The sequence below is a fragment of the Macrotis lagotis genome, chromosome 6 (assembly GCF_037893015.1).
Source record: "Macrotis lagotis isolate mMagLag1 chromosome 6, bilby.v1.9.chrom.fasta, whole genome shotgun sequence".
Lineage (NCBI taxonomy): Eukaryota > Metazoa > Chordata > Mammalia > Peramelemorphia > Peramelidae > Macrotis > Macrotis lagotis.
Genome location: NC_133663.1, coordinates 89,154,363 through 89,172,973, shown reverse-complemented (window position 1 = coordinate 89,172,973; position 18,611 = coordinate 89,154,363). Strand labels below are relative to the sequence as shown.

Below are 18,611 nucleotides of genomic sequence, written 5' to 3'. Positions count from 1 at the left end.
AATTAAAATAAACATAACTCTTTGATACAGGTATTGCAAATTAACTCTGAAGTTGTCTTTGAATCTAACTCTACTGACTCCGCATTCTTTTCCACCACACTTTCACACCTATTCTTAATTTATGAAACACTTCAGAATTTTTCAAAGTTTAAAAAAATGTTTCCAGATTTCATGATTTCAACTGCATGCTAATAGGTATTTTCCTTCCCAAGGAAGATCACAATGCCTTCTATGCCCTTGCAGAAGGGATCATCTCTGTGAACTGGAGTAGACTAAAAAAAAAAAATTGGTAGTCAACCTTTTAGGACCTGGCCTTTACACATTTAACTAGGTGGAAAGTCATAGGACACATTACATCCTGGGGCCTGTACTGGAAGTTTTTCCACCCTTATTGGATTTAACAGATTTTAAGCTCTCACTGGCAGTCTCCTACAAGCTAATGTCATCTTCTTACAATGATGCGATGCTGGAATAAGTCTTCAGTAGAAGATTAAAAATAAATGTGAATCCATGTATTTTATCTAAGAGTTGTTGGGAATAGTGGATAGAGACAAGAACTCAAAGACAGGAAGGACTGGGTTCAAGTCCTTCCCTTGCTATACTGTCAGCTCCTCATCTGTAAAATAGGAACACAATGGAAAAGGAAATGGCAAACCACTCCAACATCTTTATCAGGAAAAGATCTATGGGCTAGTCCCTGGAGTCCAGAGGACTCAAATTCAAATCTGGTCTCAGACACTTAAAAAAAATTACCTAGGTATGTGGCCTTGGGCAAGTCACTTAATCCCACAGCCTTTCAAAAATCAAAAAAAAAAAGTCCATGGGGTCAGTTTTGATTGAACAACTGGTTGTATGACCTTGGGTATATCATTCTCTCAGTGTCCTAGGCAATTAAGACAGTGGATTTCCAAATATTCATGATCTGCATCCCTATCACAAAATTGGGGAATACCCTCTCCATATATATGTATTTGTAAATGTAAAAGTATATGCTACTCTATTAGTATCTTAATATATGATAAAATAAACAAGAGAATAGAGAAAATAATTTCCAAAATATTTTTATTAATACAAAAAACTTTGTTCTCATTAAATAAAATTATGGTTTATTTTTATTTTATTTTGTGAGAGATCTACAAATTATTGAAAGTGCTTCACTCTAAGGGGCAGCTAGGTGGCGTAGTGGATAAAGCACTGGCTTTGGAGTCAGGAGCACCTGGGTTCAAGTCCAAACTCAAACACTTAATAATTACCTAGCTGTGTGGCCTTGGGCAAGCCACTTAACCCCATTTGCCTTGCAAAAAAAAAAAAAAACTAAAAGAAAGTGCTTCACTTTTTGGAAAATGTTGGTTAGCCACTTTGTAATAAAGTGATTAAAGGTCTGGTTCTAACTTCAGTTTCTTCCAGCAGTCAGTTTTAATGGCAGTCGTAGTTGAATGACACCTTAGAATACTGTTGACTCAAATGGAAGTATGAAAGAATAGAAAGAAGACTCAAATTCAAATCCTGCCTGATTTTTATAAGCCACTTTGTTGTGGGTTTTTTTTTTTTTTGGCAAGGAAATGAAGTGAAATGACTTGCGAAAGTCAGTGTCTGAGGCCAGATTGGAACTCAGGTCCTCTTGACTCTAGGGCCAATGCTTTATCCATTGTACCACCTAGCTGCCCCCAAATCATATCTATAAAAAGGAAGTAGGGGTTGGCTAGATGGCCTCTCAAGTCCCTTTTAGCTTTAAGTTATGACCCTAAGGACATAACCGCTTACTAAATCATGATTTTTCAGTTCCACCTATTGATTGTTCAAAGGTTTATTGTTTGTTGTTGCTGAAATCTGGCTGTTAAATATCTATCTTCAAATAGTGAGAGACCCTGTTGGGTTCAGGTCCCAGATCTTTTAAATAGTGGTCACTGCAGTTGGGGAAAAGGAAGTAGGGCTGACAGCCTTGGGTAGGCCTTTGTTTGCTGTTTGTAAATGGCATTCTTCATTTGCTTCTTCACTTGTGTGACTGATTGGAGGCAATAAAAGGATTGCATCGAGAAGGAGTGCAGTTCCTTGAGCCAGCCCCTATTCCATTGAGTCTTTCAAGTCTTGGAGCTGTCAATGCTGATGTATTTGCTTCCATTTATAATACTATTAAATCGGCTGTTCCTGACCCTCTTGGTGTCTTCTTTTTGCAGATCCCTCAAGCCTTAATGTAAGCCTCTCTTGATGGGAGGGGGGGGGGGAGGAGGAAAGAGCCCGGGCAGGCAGCAAGAAGCTAGTGTGCTGAGCTCAGCCAGGGAGCCGTGATGTCCTGCTACTTACAAAAACAGGTCTTGGGGGTAGAGCCAAGGAGGATCAGAGACTGGGTGAAGAATGACTTATTCCTGCCCTTCTAGCCCTGGAGAGGAGTTCAAATGGTTTGACCATCAAGCAGTGCCCAAACTGGGCTCACTAGCAAAGAAAGGAAGGAGCTGGGCCAGGTGGCTGTTAATACCGGATCGGGGCATTTCTTTGTCACTGTAGCACTGTACACTGAGCCTGATGCGCAGTAAGAGCTTAACTGCTTGATACATAGTAGCCACTTAATGAGCGTTCTTCGCTTTTCCAGGGACTGCCTCGGGCCTCTCCGGACGTGTTTATTACCCTACTCCGCGCATCACCCTTCTAGGACTTCAAGAGATGGCCCTGGCCCAGGGAGGGTTTTCTGATAGGGCCTTCCCTATACCAGTGAACTCACAGAGCTTTCCATTAAAAACCGGATTAAGCTCTTTGAAGTTTAGTACGGGGGCTGTGTCTCAAACGGATAACTGTTACGTTTCTCGTAAACTTTGTCCTTTGTTTAACAATTTATTAATAGAGTTAGTACTAACATGCACTAAGTGAAAACATGAGGACAACGGGTCAGAGAAGTTAAAAAAGTATTATAAAACATGACAGCAGCATTCCAAGAAAATGAGCAAAGTGACGTGATTTAACTTCTGACGGTAGGAGTTGTCAGGAAACGAGCATCCTCCCCAGGGTGGAACGCACGGCTGTATCCGAGGGCCTGCCAGTCCGGCGGAGCAGCCGGAGCCCTCACCAAAGCCACCACCTCCCCAAATCCCAGCGCGCAAAACAAAGGAAAGCAAGCTGGTGATGAACGCTTACCACCTGCTTCTTTCCCATGGCGTCCACTGCCCACCTCGAAAGGGCACGGCTACCCGTGAGATGCCAGCACGGCCTCCGGCGGGCAGAGCGGCGCCCGGCGGGAGAAATCAAGCGCCAGCCCCGCCCGCCTGCCACGAAACACGTGGGGGGAAGACGCGCCCTGCGTCATGGCGCCACGAGGCCGAGCCCAGTCTTTCCCCACCCCCCAGCCCCGCTCCTAGCCTAGGGGCGGGGTGGGTGTGAGCGGGCCCAAGCAGGAGGAAGAGGGAGCGGGAGGTTCACCCGGGTGGCCCGGAACCGGGCAATCTGGGCCGGGGGGCCGGGCAAAGGGGGGAAGGGCACCCAAAGAGCAGTGGAGGGCGGGGCGTCGTCATGGCAACGCGCGCCCACGCCGCATCAGCCCCAGACAAGGCGCGGGAGGGGCCTGCTCCCCTGCCCTTGCCTCCTCAGCCAGACCCCTCCCGCTTCCCCAGCCCTGCCCGCTGGGCCCAGCGCCCTCCCTGCCCGTCCCGGGCTCAGGCTCACCGGGGTGGGGCCCTCCGGAGGGGCCGCGGGTGCCGACCTCATCCGAGCCTCCTGCAACCGCCTCCGCGCGCCCGGCCCTCAAGCCCCGCCCCGCCCCGCCCCGCCCCGTCCCGCCCCGGGGGTCCTGCGCTGCAGGAGCAGGTAGGGGCGTGCGCACACCCCTCCCCTTTGGGGCTGCCCCAGGGACTGAGTTGTACAGCGGTATGTGTGAGTATGGCTATGGATGTATCGTGTGTGTGTGTGTGTGTGTGTGTGTGTGTGTGTGTGTGTGTGTGTGTGTGTGTAATCTGTGTACAAGTGTTCCTCTGTAGGAGAGTGTGTGAACGATGTACAGCAGTATGTGTGAGTATGGCTATGGATGTATCGTGTGTGTTTGTGTGCGTGTGTAATCTGTGTACAAGTATTCCTCTGTAGGAGAGTGTGTGAACAATGTACAGCAGTATATGTGTGTGTGTGTGTGTGTGTGTGTGTAGGCTTGCTTATAAAAGTGCTTGGGCCTTGTGAGGAATATGGGAATGTTTGAGTTCCACTAGAATGCGAGGGGAGAATTGTTAGTTGTTTACTACAAAGACTGGGGTCTGCTTATATCATTCGTTGCCCATGGGCAGGTACTGAGTTAAAGTCGAAAGTCAAGCTGATCAAAAATAGTGGGCCAAGTCTGCCCTAGGGTCTTTAACCTTCTCCTTTGCCCATGCTCAAGGAGGTAGTTGTTCTTGCTCATTAGTATAATGAGCAGGGAGGGGAAAATGTATGGAGACCCATGTATCAACTAGATTGTGATCCCAGTCAATGATTGGCATGAAGGGGCAGGAACAAAGCCTTTCAAACTGCATTAAAAGACCTTCAATTTCTGGGATTCCTTGGGAGTCTCCCACCTTGAGAGAGCTGTGTGCCATTTATTAAGATACATTAATAAAAAAACCATTTTAATCACTCTGGACTAAGTATTCAAGAGCCAATTTTAGCAGGTGTGTTTCTGCACCTGAGTGTCTTGTGTAATTGCGTGTATATGTGTTTGCCTGTGTATGGATCTATATGTAGTTTTATGTACCAGTATACTTCTGTATGTATGAGATCAGGTGTATTTTTGTATTTCTGTATGATTACACCAGTCTGTGTGACTACACTGTGTATAAATTCTCCTGTATTTCTGTGTGTGTGTCTGTGTGTGTGTGTGTGTGTGTGTGCCTGTGCCTGAATGAATGGAGTATGGCCAGGCACTGTCCATCTTCGCAGACGTTCTTGGCTGTGCATGAGAAAGGCAGGGAAGCTTTTTTTCTGTTGAGGGCCACTAGATACCTAGCTAAAGATAGTATAAGGTTGAACTCTTGACTTCCAGCCAAGATGGCAGAGAGAAGACTGGCACTGTGAACTGCCTGAATCTTACTCTCATCAGATTTGGCTTAAAGTTGACATATACTCTGTGAAGAACTTAACTTACCTTTCAAGTATTAAAAGGGGAAAGGGGGAGAGGGAAGGAAAAGAGGAACTAACAGAAGAAAGAGAAGGAAGAAGGGGCAAAGGGAAAGGGGAAAGAAAGGGGAGAGGGTTGGATATAAGGGGGTAAACACACTGAAGGTGGTGGTATTCAGAAGCAAATACTGGGGAATATAGATAAAGTGAAAAAAGGGTAAAAATACAGAGGGAAGATAGCATGGAGGGCAATAAAGAGTAATTATAACTTTGAATGTGAATGGGATGAATTCTCCCATAAAACATAAAGAATAGCAGAGTGAAGGATGGCTAGGTGACGCAGTAGAGAGAGCACCTGCCCTGGAGTCAGGGGTACCTGAGTTCAAAGGTCTCAGACAATAATTACCTAGCTGTATGGCCTTGGACAGGTCACTTTAATCCCATTGCCTTGCCAAAAAAACCCTAAGAAAAAAGAATAGCAGAGTGAATTAAAAACCAGAATCCTACAATATGCTGCTTACAAGAAACTCATTAGAAGCAAAAAGATACATATAGAGTAAAGGTAAAAGGTTGGAGCAAAATATAATTTGCTTCATCTGAAGTGAAAAAAAAGCAGAAATAGCAATCCTTATCTCAGATAAAGCAACTGCAAAAAATAGATCTTATTAAAAGAGATAAGAAAGGAAACTATATCTTCCTGAAAGGTACCATAGACAATGAAGCAATTTCAATACTAAATATGTGTGCACCACATGGTATAGCATCCAAATTCTTAGAGGAGAATGAGTTACAGGAAGACATATACAGCAAAACTCTACTGGTAGAAGACCTCAACCTCCTGCTTTCAGATTTAGATAACTCTAATGGTAAAATAAACAAGAAGGAAGTTAAGGCAGTAAATAAAATGTTAGAAAACCTAAACCTGATAGACCTTTGGAGAAAACTGAATGGGGATAGAAAGGAATATACTTTTTTTTCTGTAGTACATGATACACAAAAATTGACCATGTACTAGGGCATAAAAACCTAATAATCAATTGCGGAAAGGCAGAAATAGTGAATACATCCTTCTCAGATCAAAACGCAATCAAAGTTATATGCAAAACTGGACCAGGGAGAGATAGATCTAAAGCTAATTGGAAACTAAATAACCTCCTTTTAAAGAATGGATCAAACATCAAATTATAGAAAGAGTTAATGATTTCATCCTAGATAATGACAATAACAAAACAACATACCAAAACTTATGGGATACAGCCAAGGCAATTGCAGGGGATATATTACATATTTAAATGCTTACATGAATAAATTAGAGAAAAAGGAAATCAATGAATTGAACATGCAACTAAAAAAAATTGGAGAAAGATCAAATTTAAAACCTCTAATTAAATATCAAATTAGAAATTCTAAAAATTAAAGGAGAAATTAAAAAAAATCAAAAGCAAGAAAATTATTGAATAAATAAAACCAAGAGTTGGTTTTATGAAAAAAATCAATAAAATTGATAAAACTGGTTAATTTGATTTAAAAAAAAGAAGAAAACCAAATTGCTAGTATCATAAATGAAAAAGGTAAACTCACCACCAATGAGGAACTTAAAGTAATAATTCAAAATTATTTTGCCCAATTGTATGCCAATAAATTTGATAATCTAAGTGAAATGGATGAATATTTACAAAAATATCAGTTGCCCAAGTTAAATGAAGAGGAAATTAAATACGTAAATAATCCTATCTCAGAAAAAGAAATTCAACAAGACATTATTGAAGTCCCTAAGGAAAAATCTCCAGGGCCATATGGATTCACAAGTGAATTCTATCAAACATTTAAGGAATAATTGGCTCCAATTCTGTATAAACTCTTTGGAAAAATATGTGAAGACAGAACTCTGCCTAACTCTTTCTATGATACCAATATAGTGCTGACACCTAAACCAGGAAGAATCAAAACAGAGAAAGAATACTATAGACCTATCTTCCTGATGAATATAGATGCAAAAAAATCTTAAATTCTTAGCAAAAAGGTTACAACAAGTTATCACTAGGATAATATAGTACGACCAAATAGGATTTATCCCAGGAATGCAAGGTTGGTTCAATATTAGGAAAACTGTTAGTATAATTAATTATATCAGTAATAAACATAAGAAATCATATGATTATATCAATAGATGTTGAAAAAAGCCTTTGACAAAATACAGCACCCATTCCTACTAAAAACACTAGAGAGCTAGGAATAAATGAATTTGTTCCTTAGAAAAATAAGCAGTATCTATCTGAAACCAACAAGTATATTAAATGGGGATAAGTTAGAGACATTCCCAATAAGATCAGGGGTGAAACAAGGATGCCCATTATCATAACTATTATTCAATATCATATTAGAAATGTTAGCTTCAGCAATAAGAGAAGAAAAAGAAATGGAAGGAATTAGAATTGGGAAGGAAGAGACAAAACTCTCACTCTTTGCAGATGATATGATGGTATACCCAGAAAATCCCAAAAAATCATCTTAAAAACTACTAGAAACAATTAGCAACTTTAGCAAAGTCATAGGATATAAAATAGACCCTCATAAATCCTCAACATTTCTACATATGACTTGCAAGATGCAGCAGAAAGAGCTAGAAAGAGAAATCCCAATCAAAGTAGCTTCAGACAATATAAAATATTTGGGAGTCTTATCTGCCAAGGCAGACTCAGAAACTTTTTGAAAACAATTACAAAACACTTCTCACACAAATAAAATCAGATTTAAATAATTGGGCAAACATCAACTGCTCATGCATAGGCCATGCTGCTAATATAATAAAAATGATAATTCTACCAAAATTAAACTACTTATTTGGTGTTGTACCAAATTCCAAAAAATTACTTTAATGAGTTAGAAAATATTGTAAGTAAATTCACATGGAGAAATAAAAAGTCAACAATTTCCAGGGATTTAATGAAATATAGTGCAAAAGAAGGTAGCATAGTCCTACCAGATCTAAACTTGTATTATAAAGCATTAGTCATCAAAATTGTCTAGTATTGGCTAAGAAATAGAGTGGTCAACCAGTGGAATAGACTAGGTGCAAAAGAAATAGCAGGAAATGATTATAGTAATCTGGTATTTGTTAAACCCAAAGAGTCCAGCTTTGGGGATAAAAATTCTCTCTTTGATAAAAACTGTTAGGAAAATTGGAAGTTAGTATGGCAGAAATCTGCATTACCCTAACATCTCACACCCTATATACCAAGATAAGATCAAAATGGATACAGGATTTAGACATAAAAGATAATCTTATAAGCAAACTAGGAGATCAAGGAATAGTTTACTTTTCAGATCTACGGAAAGAAAAGCAGTTTATGACCAAGGAAGAGATGGAGAATATCATTAAAAACAAACTAGATAATTTTGATTACATTAAATTAAAAAGCTTTTGCACAGACAAAACCACTATAACCAAGATCAAAAGAAATGCAGTAAATTGGGAAACAATTTTTGCAACTAGTATTTCTGACAAAGGACTCATTTCTAAAAAAAAATATATATATATATATATATAGAGAGAGAGATCTGAGTCAAATTTATATTAAAAAAAAAAGCAAGTCATTCCCCAATTGACAAATTGTCAAACAATATGTGGAGGTAATTTACAGATGAGGAAATCAAAGTGATCCATAGTCATATGAAAAATTTCTCTAAATCTTTACTTATTAGAGAAATGCAAATTAAAGCAGTTCTGAGGTACTACCTCACACCTCTCAGACTGGCCAATATGACCATAAAGGGCAATGTTAGAAAGGATGTGGGAAATCTGAGACACTAATACATTGTTGGTGGAGCTGTGAACTCATCCAACCTTTCAGGAAAGCAATTTGGAATTATACCCAAAGAGCAACAAAAATGTGCATACCATTTGATCCAGCAATACCACTATTGGGTCTATACCCTGAAGAAATTATGAAAAAGAGTGAAAAACATCACTTGTACAAAAATATTCATAGCAACCCTGTTTGGGGTGGCAAAGAATTGGAAATTAAGTGAATGTCCTTCAGTTGGGGAATGGCTTAACGAACTGTGGTATATGTATGTGATGGAACACTATTGTTCTATTAGAAACCATGAGGGATGGGAATTCAGGGAAGCCTGGAAGGATTTGCATGAACTGATGCTGAGCGAAATGAGCAAAACCAGAAGAACATTGTATACCATAACAGCAGCATGAGGGTGATGATCAAGCTTATTGAACTTTCTCATTCTATCAGCACAACAATCAGGGACAATTTTGCAGTATCTGCAATGGAAATACCATCTGTATCAGAGAAAGAATTGTGGGGTTTGAGCAAAGACCAAAGACTATTACTTTTTTTTTTAGGTTGTTTTTTTTTTTTTGTTTTTTGCAAGGCAAATGGGGTTAAGTGGCTTGCCCAAGGCCACACAGCTAGGTAATTATTAAGTGACTGAGGTCGGATTTGAACTTAGGTACTCCTGACTCCAGGGTTGGTGCTCTTTCCACTGTACCACCTAGCCACCCCCTAAAGACTATTACTTTTAATTTAAAAAAAATTATCTTATTATGTAATTTTGCTATCTCTTATACTTTATTTTTTCCTTAAGGATATATTTGTCTCTCTACAAATTCAACTTAGATCAATGTATAATGTGGAAACAATGTAAAGACTAATAGACTGCCTTCTTTGGGGGTGGAGAGAAGGAAGCAAGATTGGGGGAAAATAAATAAATTAATTAATTTTAAAAATTAACTCTTTCATTAAGAACCATTAGGCCCATAACATTCACATTCTTCCTCAGTTTTAGAGTATTATTTGGTAAGTTCATGGCTGTCCACTGTGAATGGAAGCAAGGGAGTCCACCTATTTTCCCTCAGAGAGCTTTCCCAGAGCAGTAATATCCAAGAATCATTCTAACAAGCACTGAAATACAGCCACCTCTAGGTAAATATGTGGCAGTTTTTCAACAGTCAGACAACTCAGCTATTTTGGAACAGGAAATGAGGGAGACCCTACCCAGTGAAAACTACAGGGAGTTTTGCAATTACACCAACTGGAAATTTGCCAGGCTGCAACAATAAATACCCTGACTGTGGAAAAGTACCATGGGACCATCTCTTACACAAGATTCCTTAAACAGATGATGGAATGAGAAGGTAATTATGATCATTTTAATTACTATATGATAATTATGATATTGTTAATAACAATAGTATTTTTCATTAAGGGTTTTTTCCTTTCCTTGGGGAGGAGGAGAATAAAAGTACAAAAAAAAAAAAACAAAAACAAAAGATAATATAAGGTTATGCAAACATAAATAGGTAGTAAATTGGCACAGTAGTGGATAGCGGGCTGTTCCTGGAGTCAAGTTCAAATGTGACCTTGGACACTTTCTAGCTGTGTTATCCTGGATAAGTGACTTAACCCTATTTGCCTCAGTTTTCCCAATTGTAAAATGAGCTGGAGGGAAAAATTACAAAACCCCTCCAGTATCTCTGCCAAGAAAAACCCCAAATAGTCATAAGGATTTGAACACAACTAAACAACAAATGTAATGTGTATGTAATGTAAATGTGGAGCCAGTTTAGTTTCAGTGATGGGCTACATTTGGTTTTAAGTGGGTACATACATAGCATTTTATGTCATTTGTTTTTGCTTTTAAATTTAGGTCTGGGGAGTAGGTAGCTCAGTGGCTAGAACTCTGGTCTTGGAGTCGAGAGAAAGGGAGTTTGAATTCAGCCTCAGACACTTGCAACTTTCTAGTTGTGTGATCTTGGGCAAGTCACTTAACCTTGATTGCCTTGAATCCAGGGCCATCTCCAGTCCTGATCCATATCTGACCACTGAACCCACATGACTTTGGAGAAGACAGTGAGGTTGGTGACTTATCATAGCACCCCCTTATCAAATAGTATCACTTCCCTGATATCATGGTCTTCTTCAAGGATGAAAAGCAAATATCATCATCATCATCATCATCATCATCATCATCATCAGGATTTAGGGAGTAGGGGACAGGGGAGCAGTCTGGTCCCATTTGAAAACTCTCCAACAATGAATGTGTGGTTAAATGAAAGTAAAATAATAACATCTTTGGGGGGCAGCTAGGTGGCGCAGTGGATAGAGCACCAGCCCTGTAGTCAGGAGTACCTGAGTTCAAATCTGGTCTCAGACACTTAATAATCACTTAGCTGTGTGGCCTTGGGCAAGCCACTTAACCCCATTGTCCTGCAAAAACCTAAAATAATAATAATAATAATAATAATAATAATAATCTTTGGAGTTTGAGGAAGGATGTTAAATCTTGGTCCTGCTACTTGTGTGACTTAGGGCAAGTCACTCAACCTTTCTATACTTCATTTTCCCCATCTATAAAATGAAGATATTGGACTAAATGACTTCTCATAGAGACAATGGTATGACAAAGTGAAGTGACTGGCCCATTTGTCACATAGACTGTCAGAACTTGAATCTAGGTCTTCTAGAGGTTAAGGCTGGACCTCTATCCAGTGCCCTCATTGCTTATTTAAAAAAAAAAGCATTCTAAATTTAGGAGGAATGTAAAGGCCATCTCTTATACCAACCTCTTCATTTTATAGAGGAGGTTATTGAAGCCCAGGGAAATGATTTGCCCAAGTCACAAAGTAGGTGTCCAAGACAGGATTTGATCTCAGTTCTTATGCATCCCTAATCCTCTTGAATTCATAGTCTTTCCTCATTGCCTCTTTGAATGAAGAACCTAAGACAGAAATATTTTAAAATGTCTTATTTTTTAGAATTTTTATATTATAGACAGTAGGAATGGGTATAAATGCAGAAGGTAGGCAGTGAGACAGAGACAACCACATTTCAAATACAAAACTGGGAGAAAAAGAAAAGAAGATAAGCAAAGAAACATACTTCTGTGGTGTGACATCCCCATCTTGGGTGTGTATGTGTTTAGTAGTTTATTTCATCCAAAGGTTCAAAGTCATATTTCATTTTCATAAATACTAGTTTACTTAGAGAAGATTCATGATACTTTTTCAGTGGATGAGGAAACTGAATGGAATGAGATCCATTTGAGAGTTCCCTTTCCATTTGCAAGATCCAGGGACTAGTTACAGACTAAATCTGTAACTGTCTGAAGATGGATAAGAATTGTAGAATATTTGCCTCCCTTTTCTTATCCTTAAATGCCTTGGCGTGAGATATCCATGCATTTTAACTTTTGAAAGACAGAAACACAAAATCAAAAATTTAACAGGTAGGGGGCAGCTAGGCGGCTCAGTGGACAGAGCACCAGTCCTGGAGTCAGGAGGACCTGAGCTCTCAGACATTTAATAATCACCTAGCTGTGTGACCTTGGGCAAGCCACTTAACCTCATTGCCTTGCAAAAACTAAAACAAAAAAAAATTAACAGGTTATTTCTAGGCTTGATTTGTACTACTAGACCATCTCTATTATTGGGTTAGCCATCCAATCACATAGCTTAGACTGAACAAAAGGCTTTCTTCAATCACTTGTTTTTTGTTCTTTCCTGCACCGATAGTTAGCCCTGTATTTTAAGTGATCATGAATCTCATTTACAAAGGAAATAAACATTTTTTTTAGGTTTTTTGCAAGGCAAATGGGGTTAAGTGGCTTGCCCAAGGCCACACAGCTAGGTGATTATTAAGTGTCTGAGACCGGATTTGAACCCAGGTACTCCTGACTCCAGGGCCGTTGCTTTATCCACTGCGCCACCTAGCCGCCCCGGAAACATTTAATAAATAACTGCCATGTGCCAGTCATTGTGCTCATTTGATACAGCAATCCTGTGACTTGGGCTATTTATTATTATTATTATTATTATTATTATTATTATTATTATTCCCCCATTTTATAGCTGAAGAAACTTAAGGGGCTTGCCCAGGATCACATGGTAAGTTTCTGAGGCTAGATCTGAACTGAAGGAAATTGCAGTGCAGGGTTTGATGAGTCAGTGTTCAAATTGAGGGTTAAAACCCAAAGGACAATGGAGGGTTACAATCCAAAGGACAAATGTAAGAAGAGTTTCAAAGGGGAGACAACATAAAGGATTTCAGTGATATGCATAACTGGGATAAAGATGGGCCAGTTAAGTGAAGGATAGCCAATAGATAGAACATGTATTTCATACCATAAAATGTCAACAGGGAACTTGCCAGCATGATGAATAGAGGACTGATGTGGAAAAGAGTTACATGGATGGGTCTCTATAATATGAGGGCTCTTATCAATGAGATCATGGACCTATCATAGTTATGTACATGATCAAAGAACATATATCACAACAACAAACTTTATAAATAAAGAAATGGAACAATGCCCTTAAACCTAGAAAAATGCCTCACATCCAAGGACCTCAAAGAATCTATGTGAAGTCAGTTGCCTGCTTCTCATGAACCATTGTAATCTGGATTTACTAATGGAGTTCCAATGTCAGGTTCTAGATCAGCTATTCTGGGCATGTTTTGTTTTGCTGAAATCCAATAATGCCACACAACACAAATGTGAAATTAGAACAGGTTTATATACGTTCAAGAATGAAATGAACAAGTTGTAGAGTTGTAGCACTGAAAAAAAAATGATCCCAAGTACAAGGTTATACAAGCTATAAACCAAATGTTTCTTTTTGCACTAACTCTTTCTCAGTGTTGTTCCAAATCCTCTTAGCAAAAATACTTCTTTAAAATCTGACATGAGGATTAAGCTCTGAGTGGGTTAGGTGTGGAGGCCTCCATATTAAGGTTCAGTGTCAGAACAAATCCAAGTTGCAGGGACCCACTGCGGCTCATTCTGGGCCTGCTTCACAGCAGTCAACAATTGTGCACATGCCTCTTGCAAGCTGTCATTCACAATCACTCGATCAAAAAACTGGCCAAACTGAATTTCCATTTTTTTAGCTAAATCTTCCATCTCCTGTAAGTCTTCATCCTGTAACAGAATTATGATGAATGTGCATAATACAAATAACAATACTTAATCTAACAGTTCAGATGCTAAGATAGTTTTTGAAATCAATGAGATAATGGGCTCTTAGCTATAGAACTGAAAGGTATATTAAAGATCCTTTAGCTCAATCCTTTCATTTTACTGAGGCCCAGAGGGACAGTTAACTAGCAAAGGCAGTGGTTAGAGCCTCATCTTCCTGAGTTCAAATCTGGCCAGAAATACCTACTAGCTGTATGCCCCTGGGCAAGTCACTTAACCTTGTTTACTTCAGTTTCCTCATCTGTAAAATGAACTGGAGAAGGAAATGGCAAAAAACTTCAATATTTCTTCCAAGAAAACCCCAAATGGGGTCAAGAAGAGTCAGTCCAACTGAAAAGTTATTGAACAGCAAAAACAAAAACTTTGACCCAGAGAGGTTAGGTGATTTGTCCAAGATTATATAGATTGTAACAAAGCCAAAATTTGAAGTCACGGCTTCTGACACTAATTCTGACACTAAATCCTTTCGGCAATGGATGAATCAACAGACTATACCCGATAATCAATAAATAGCGAAACTACACTGATATACAAAGTTTTTTATTTCAGTTTGCTAATTGGCACATTTACTTACTGCTATCTCTTAGAGACAACCAAGGAAATCAAGATTATAAAATACATCATTAAAAATAATAGAGAAAATAAGATATATAAAGATATTCGGGTGTTTGTCATTTTACAGAATTGAATTCTGGGCAATAAATTGTTAAAAAATAATATTAAATGAAACAGGGAAGCTTTTAAATCACCCTTCCAGGGAATCCTTTAATAAAGCAATGAATTATTTTCAAATATTTGAATAAACACCCTCATTTCTGTTTCATAAACTGGAAAGCATATGGCATTGGATTTCCATAAAGCAAGGAGTACCTGAATAGAAAAAGAAAAGTGAGATAGAAGAAGAATCTTCTAATTAATACTCTCATATGTAGCAAGGATTCTTTAACTCATAAAGTTGATATTCATTAAAAAGAAGACATAATGTACTTGTTTATAAAAATAAAATTTCTGAGAAATAGAAACACAACAAAAAAACTGTTTTGGCTGATTAGAAATGAGAGGAGGCATATAACTCTCCAGTTACCTGAATCTCACCTTGAATTTAATGTTGACATAATAGTCTGTAATAATCCTGGCATTTTTCCGGGACTGCCTCATACGATTCAGGGTGGATGGTTTTATGAATATGACATAAGGTTTCAGGTCATGTGTTCGGGCCATCTGAATACTCTACACAATATAATTCAAAGAAAAAGTTATCATGTACATTAAAAAGAACCATTTCATTCTGAGTTCTCTATACTCTCCAGTGAGCAAATTTAACATTTACTTTTTTAGATTAGTAACTAACAACCTTGTCATTATCAGTGATATCACTGATAATGACAAGGTTGTTAGTTGCTACATATATATATATATATATATATATATATATATATATATATATATAAATATATATACCTCTGCCTCAAGTATTCTTGATTTATGAGAAAAAGATAATATATTTGAAATTAAAATGATTAACAACTGATAATTTTTATTTTAGTAATTCATGTGAAAGAAGTCATTATATAATGATTGGACAAATAGATGTTGTGTTGGTTTTACTTTTAAATGAGCACAATGCTGGTAGTCATAAAGATTTTTTTTTCTTCTACCAATTTTGGTCTTGAATCAAGATGGCACCAATCAGTGACAAATTAAAACTTTTGTTGAATTACTAACAAATCTGTCACTGGCATAATCTTGGTGAGATCTCCAGAAGAGAGATCTTAAAGAAAATTTGTTTATAATGATACAGATAAAGGTTCAATGAAACTTTCCTCTCCATATTCAATAACCTATTCTCTCACAATACATACTGAATTTTTTTCTATTCCACAACTGAAAAAACTAATGGGGGGGGGGGCGGCTAGGTGGCTCAGTGGATAGAGCACTGGCCCTGAAGTCAGGAGTACCTGAGTTCAAATCCGGTCTCAGACACTTAATAATTACCTAGCTGTGTGGACTTGGGCAAGTCACTTAACCCCATTTGCCTTGCAAAAACCTAAAAAAAAAAAAAAACCCTAATGGGATATGATAGAATACTCTGTATCTGGAATTCAGCTCTGGGAACATTTTTGGAAGGACATTTGGTGGAGAGCAGAGAAAGGTAATCTTGATGGTGAAGGATGTCAAAATCAAAGCCTTATGAGGAAACTATCTTTAAATATTTGAAAGACTATAATATGGAAGAAAGATTAAATTTATCCCTCTTGACCCAGAAACCATAATTATAGCAAGAACAACCTGCAAAGATTATAAACATCTTTAAGGAAAATAATTTCCTAAAAATTAGAGCTAACCTCTTAGTTGCAAAGCTAAGAAATGGCAGAGATAGAACTGAAATCAGGTCTTGTGACTCCAAATTCAATGTTCTGATCTCTATATAATTCTTCTTCTCCCTTCCTTCTTCTTCTTCTTCCCTTACCCCAAAGTGACTCCCTAATGCCTATAGGAAAAGCAATTAGATAACATTCTACTTTTCCAGGACTATTTCTTATTCCTTTATTACAGGCATTGCACATTCCAACCAAAATAGCTTGCCCACTTGCAGCTCCTTGATCTTCATGGTACAAATAAGATCTTCACAAATATTAGCTGTTATTATTTGTATTATTTCTATCTGTCTAAATCCTTAGCTCACTTCGAGGCTCAGCTCTGGTGCTGCTTCCACTATGAAGTCTTCCCTGATTCTCTGTCTTTCTCCTTCCTCAATAGACTTGAGTTCTTTGATCTACCTCTTTCCCTCATCACTCCCTACCATGGAAGATTCTCACACTTGTGATTTGAAGGCTTGTCACCCTTCTGGTCACCCTTCTCTTTATGCTCTCTAGCCAATGGCCTTCCTAAAATGTGGTGTCCACAGATGTGGTAGTAACCCGAAACTGATACTTCTGACATCCTAAGGGAATGGAAGCTAATGGGATCATCCATTCTGTTTTATTTTTTTGGAGGCAATCATGGTTAAGTGACTTGCCCAGGGTCACACAGCTAATAAGAGTCTGAGGTCAGATTTTTACCAGGGTTCTCCCAACTCCAGAGCCAGTACTCTACCCACGGTACCACCTAACTGCCCTGGAATATCAATTTTAAACAAAAGTTTCCATCTTGTGTCAAATCAACAGTAGCCTATATGGAATGCAACAGAACCCTCACATAGATATAAACATCACTCTCCTCTACCTTTTTTTAAAATCACTTCTAGATACTTCCTATTTAAATATTTTTCAATCCCTAAAGAGTCATGAACTTGAGAGATGTATTCATATATGACCCACCTGTGGTTCTAAGTCTAGTATACAGACTTTTCCTTCATCAAGGACCTTTTGAACAGCATCCACACTGGTACCATATAAGTTTCCTTTGTACTCACCAAATTCCAACATTCTATAAAGATAGGACAAAGAAAGTAAAAATCCTTACCATAAGAATATGTAAAATATCATTAGTTACAAAATCTAAAATATTACCAAATATCCCAAGATTATCTTAATTGAAAGTAACAAATGTGGGTATTTTTTCTGGGAAAAAGAGGAATCACAGGATTTAGGTAGGATCTAATGGATTAGAAGACCTATGCTTCACCTATTTATGAAAAACTGTTTATATTTTGCAATTCAAGTCTTTTCTCCTTCTGAAAGACAATGAATTACTGAGACTATATGTTATTTGTGACTTAAGGAGTTCTACATAGGGACTTTAAAGAATGCACATAAAGAAGAAATTCATGTCTGGCAATACATAATAAGAGTTACAGAAATTTGGTCTGGTAATCTTACAAAAGCATATTATTTATTAAAAGGATAAAAAAACCTAGCTGTGCACATATATAGCACATATATCCATAATATCAAAAACATGGAAAAAGCCCATGTGTTTAGTGTTTGTGAAATGTCTATACAAATTATAGAATAATAATAGAAAACAAATAATATAGAATATTATTGCATCAAAAGGAATGGCAAATATGAAGAACAAAAATATTTGTGGAAGGGGAAATGAAATGATGTAGAGGGAAGAAAGCAGAATAAGAAAATATATACATGAAAGGGAATATATATATATATATAATGGTAAAAAAATTCAATAAAATACAGACAACAGACATTCAGAAACAAGGCATTATTATTTTGTTAGAATTCATATATACTTTTTTAAAACAAATTTTTAAATATTTTGACAATTACAGTCCCATTTTTTATTTCAAATTTTGTTCTAATGGTTACTGTTTGCAACAAAATAGTTTCAAAAGGAAAAAATTCAATTCAATTCAACAAGCACTCATTCATGTCAAACTTTGAAATGAAGAGAGACAAGCATTTGATTATTAAACAGTGACTACATATTCTAGATACCTGTGACCATACACCAGACTTTCAAATGTTTCCTTTGACACATAGTGATATTCTCGACCATTCTCTTCATAGTTCTTTTTAGCGCGAGTGGTATCTATCAAGAAGAATAATTAAAGGCTTTTGGGCTTCATTCATTTATTCATTCCATAGAAA

General features: G+C 37.8%; 2 protein-coding genes across 3 annotated transcripts in view; both read right to left on the bottom strand.

The window, feature by feature from the left end:
* The window catches only part of TMEM237 (transmembrane protein 237), a 32,415-nt gene extending 28,662 nt beyond the window's left edge, over positions 1-3,753 (bottom strand). The window contains exon 1 of one of the 2 annotated variants that reach the window (XM_074191644.1): positions 3,655-3,753. In XM_074191644.1, the coding sequence (XP_074047745.1) occupies positions 3,655-3,696 (42 nt within the window). In that variant the 5' untranslated portion in view covers positions 3,697-3,753. Of the gene's footprint in view, positions 1-3,129; positions 3,554-3,654 lie in introns of those variants that run through there. The other variant, XM_074191645.1, reaches the window with a different exon arrangement.
* A 9,910-nt stretch (positions 3,754-13,663) lies between these two features.
* MPP4 (MAGUK p55 scaffold protein 4) overlaps positions 13,664-18,611 on the bottom strand; it is a 40,783-nt gene continuing 35,835 nt past the window's right edge. The window contains exons 18-21 of the mRNA XM_074192746.1: positions 18,459-18,552; positions 17,382-17,490; positions 15,157-15,291; positions 13,664-14,004 (exon numbers count right to left, since the gene is read on the bottom strand). Of these exons, the coding sequence (XP_074048847.1) occupies positions 13,813-14,004; positions 15,157-15,291; positions 17,382-17,490; positions 18,459-18,552 (530 nt within the window). The 3' untranslated portion in view covers positions 13,664-13,812. The remainder of the gene's footprint in view (positions 14,005-15,156; positions 15,292-17,381; positions 17,491-18,458; positions 18,553-18,611) is intronic.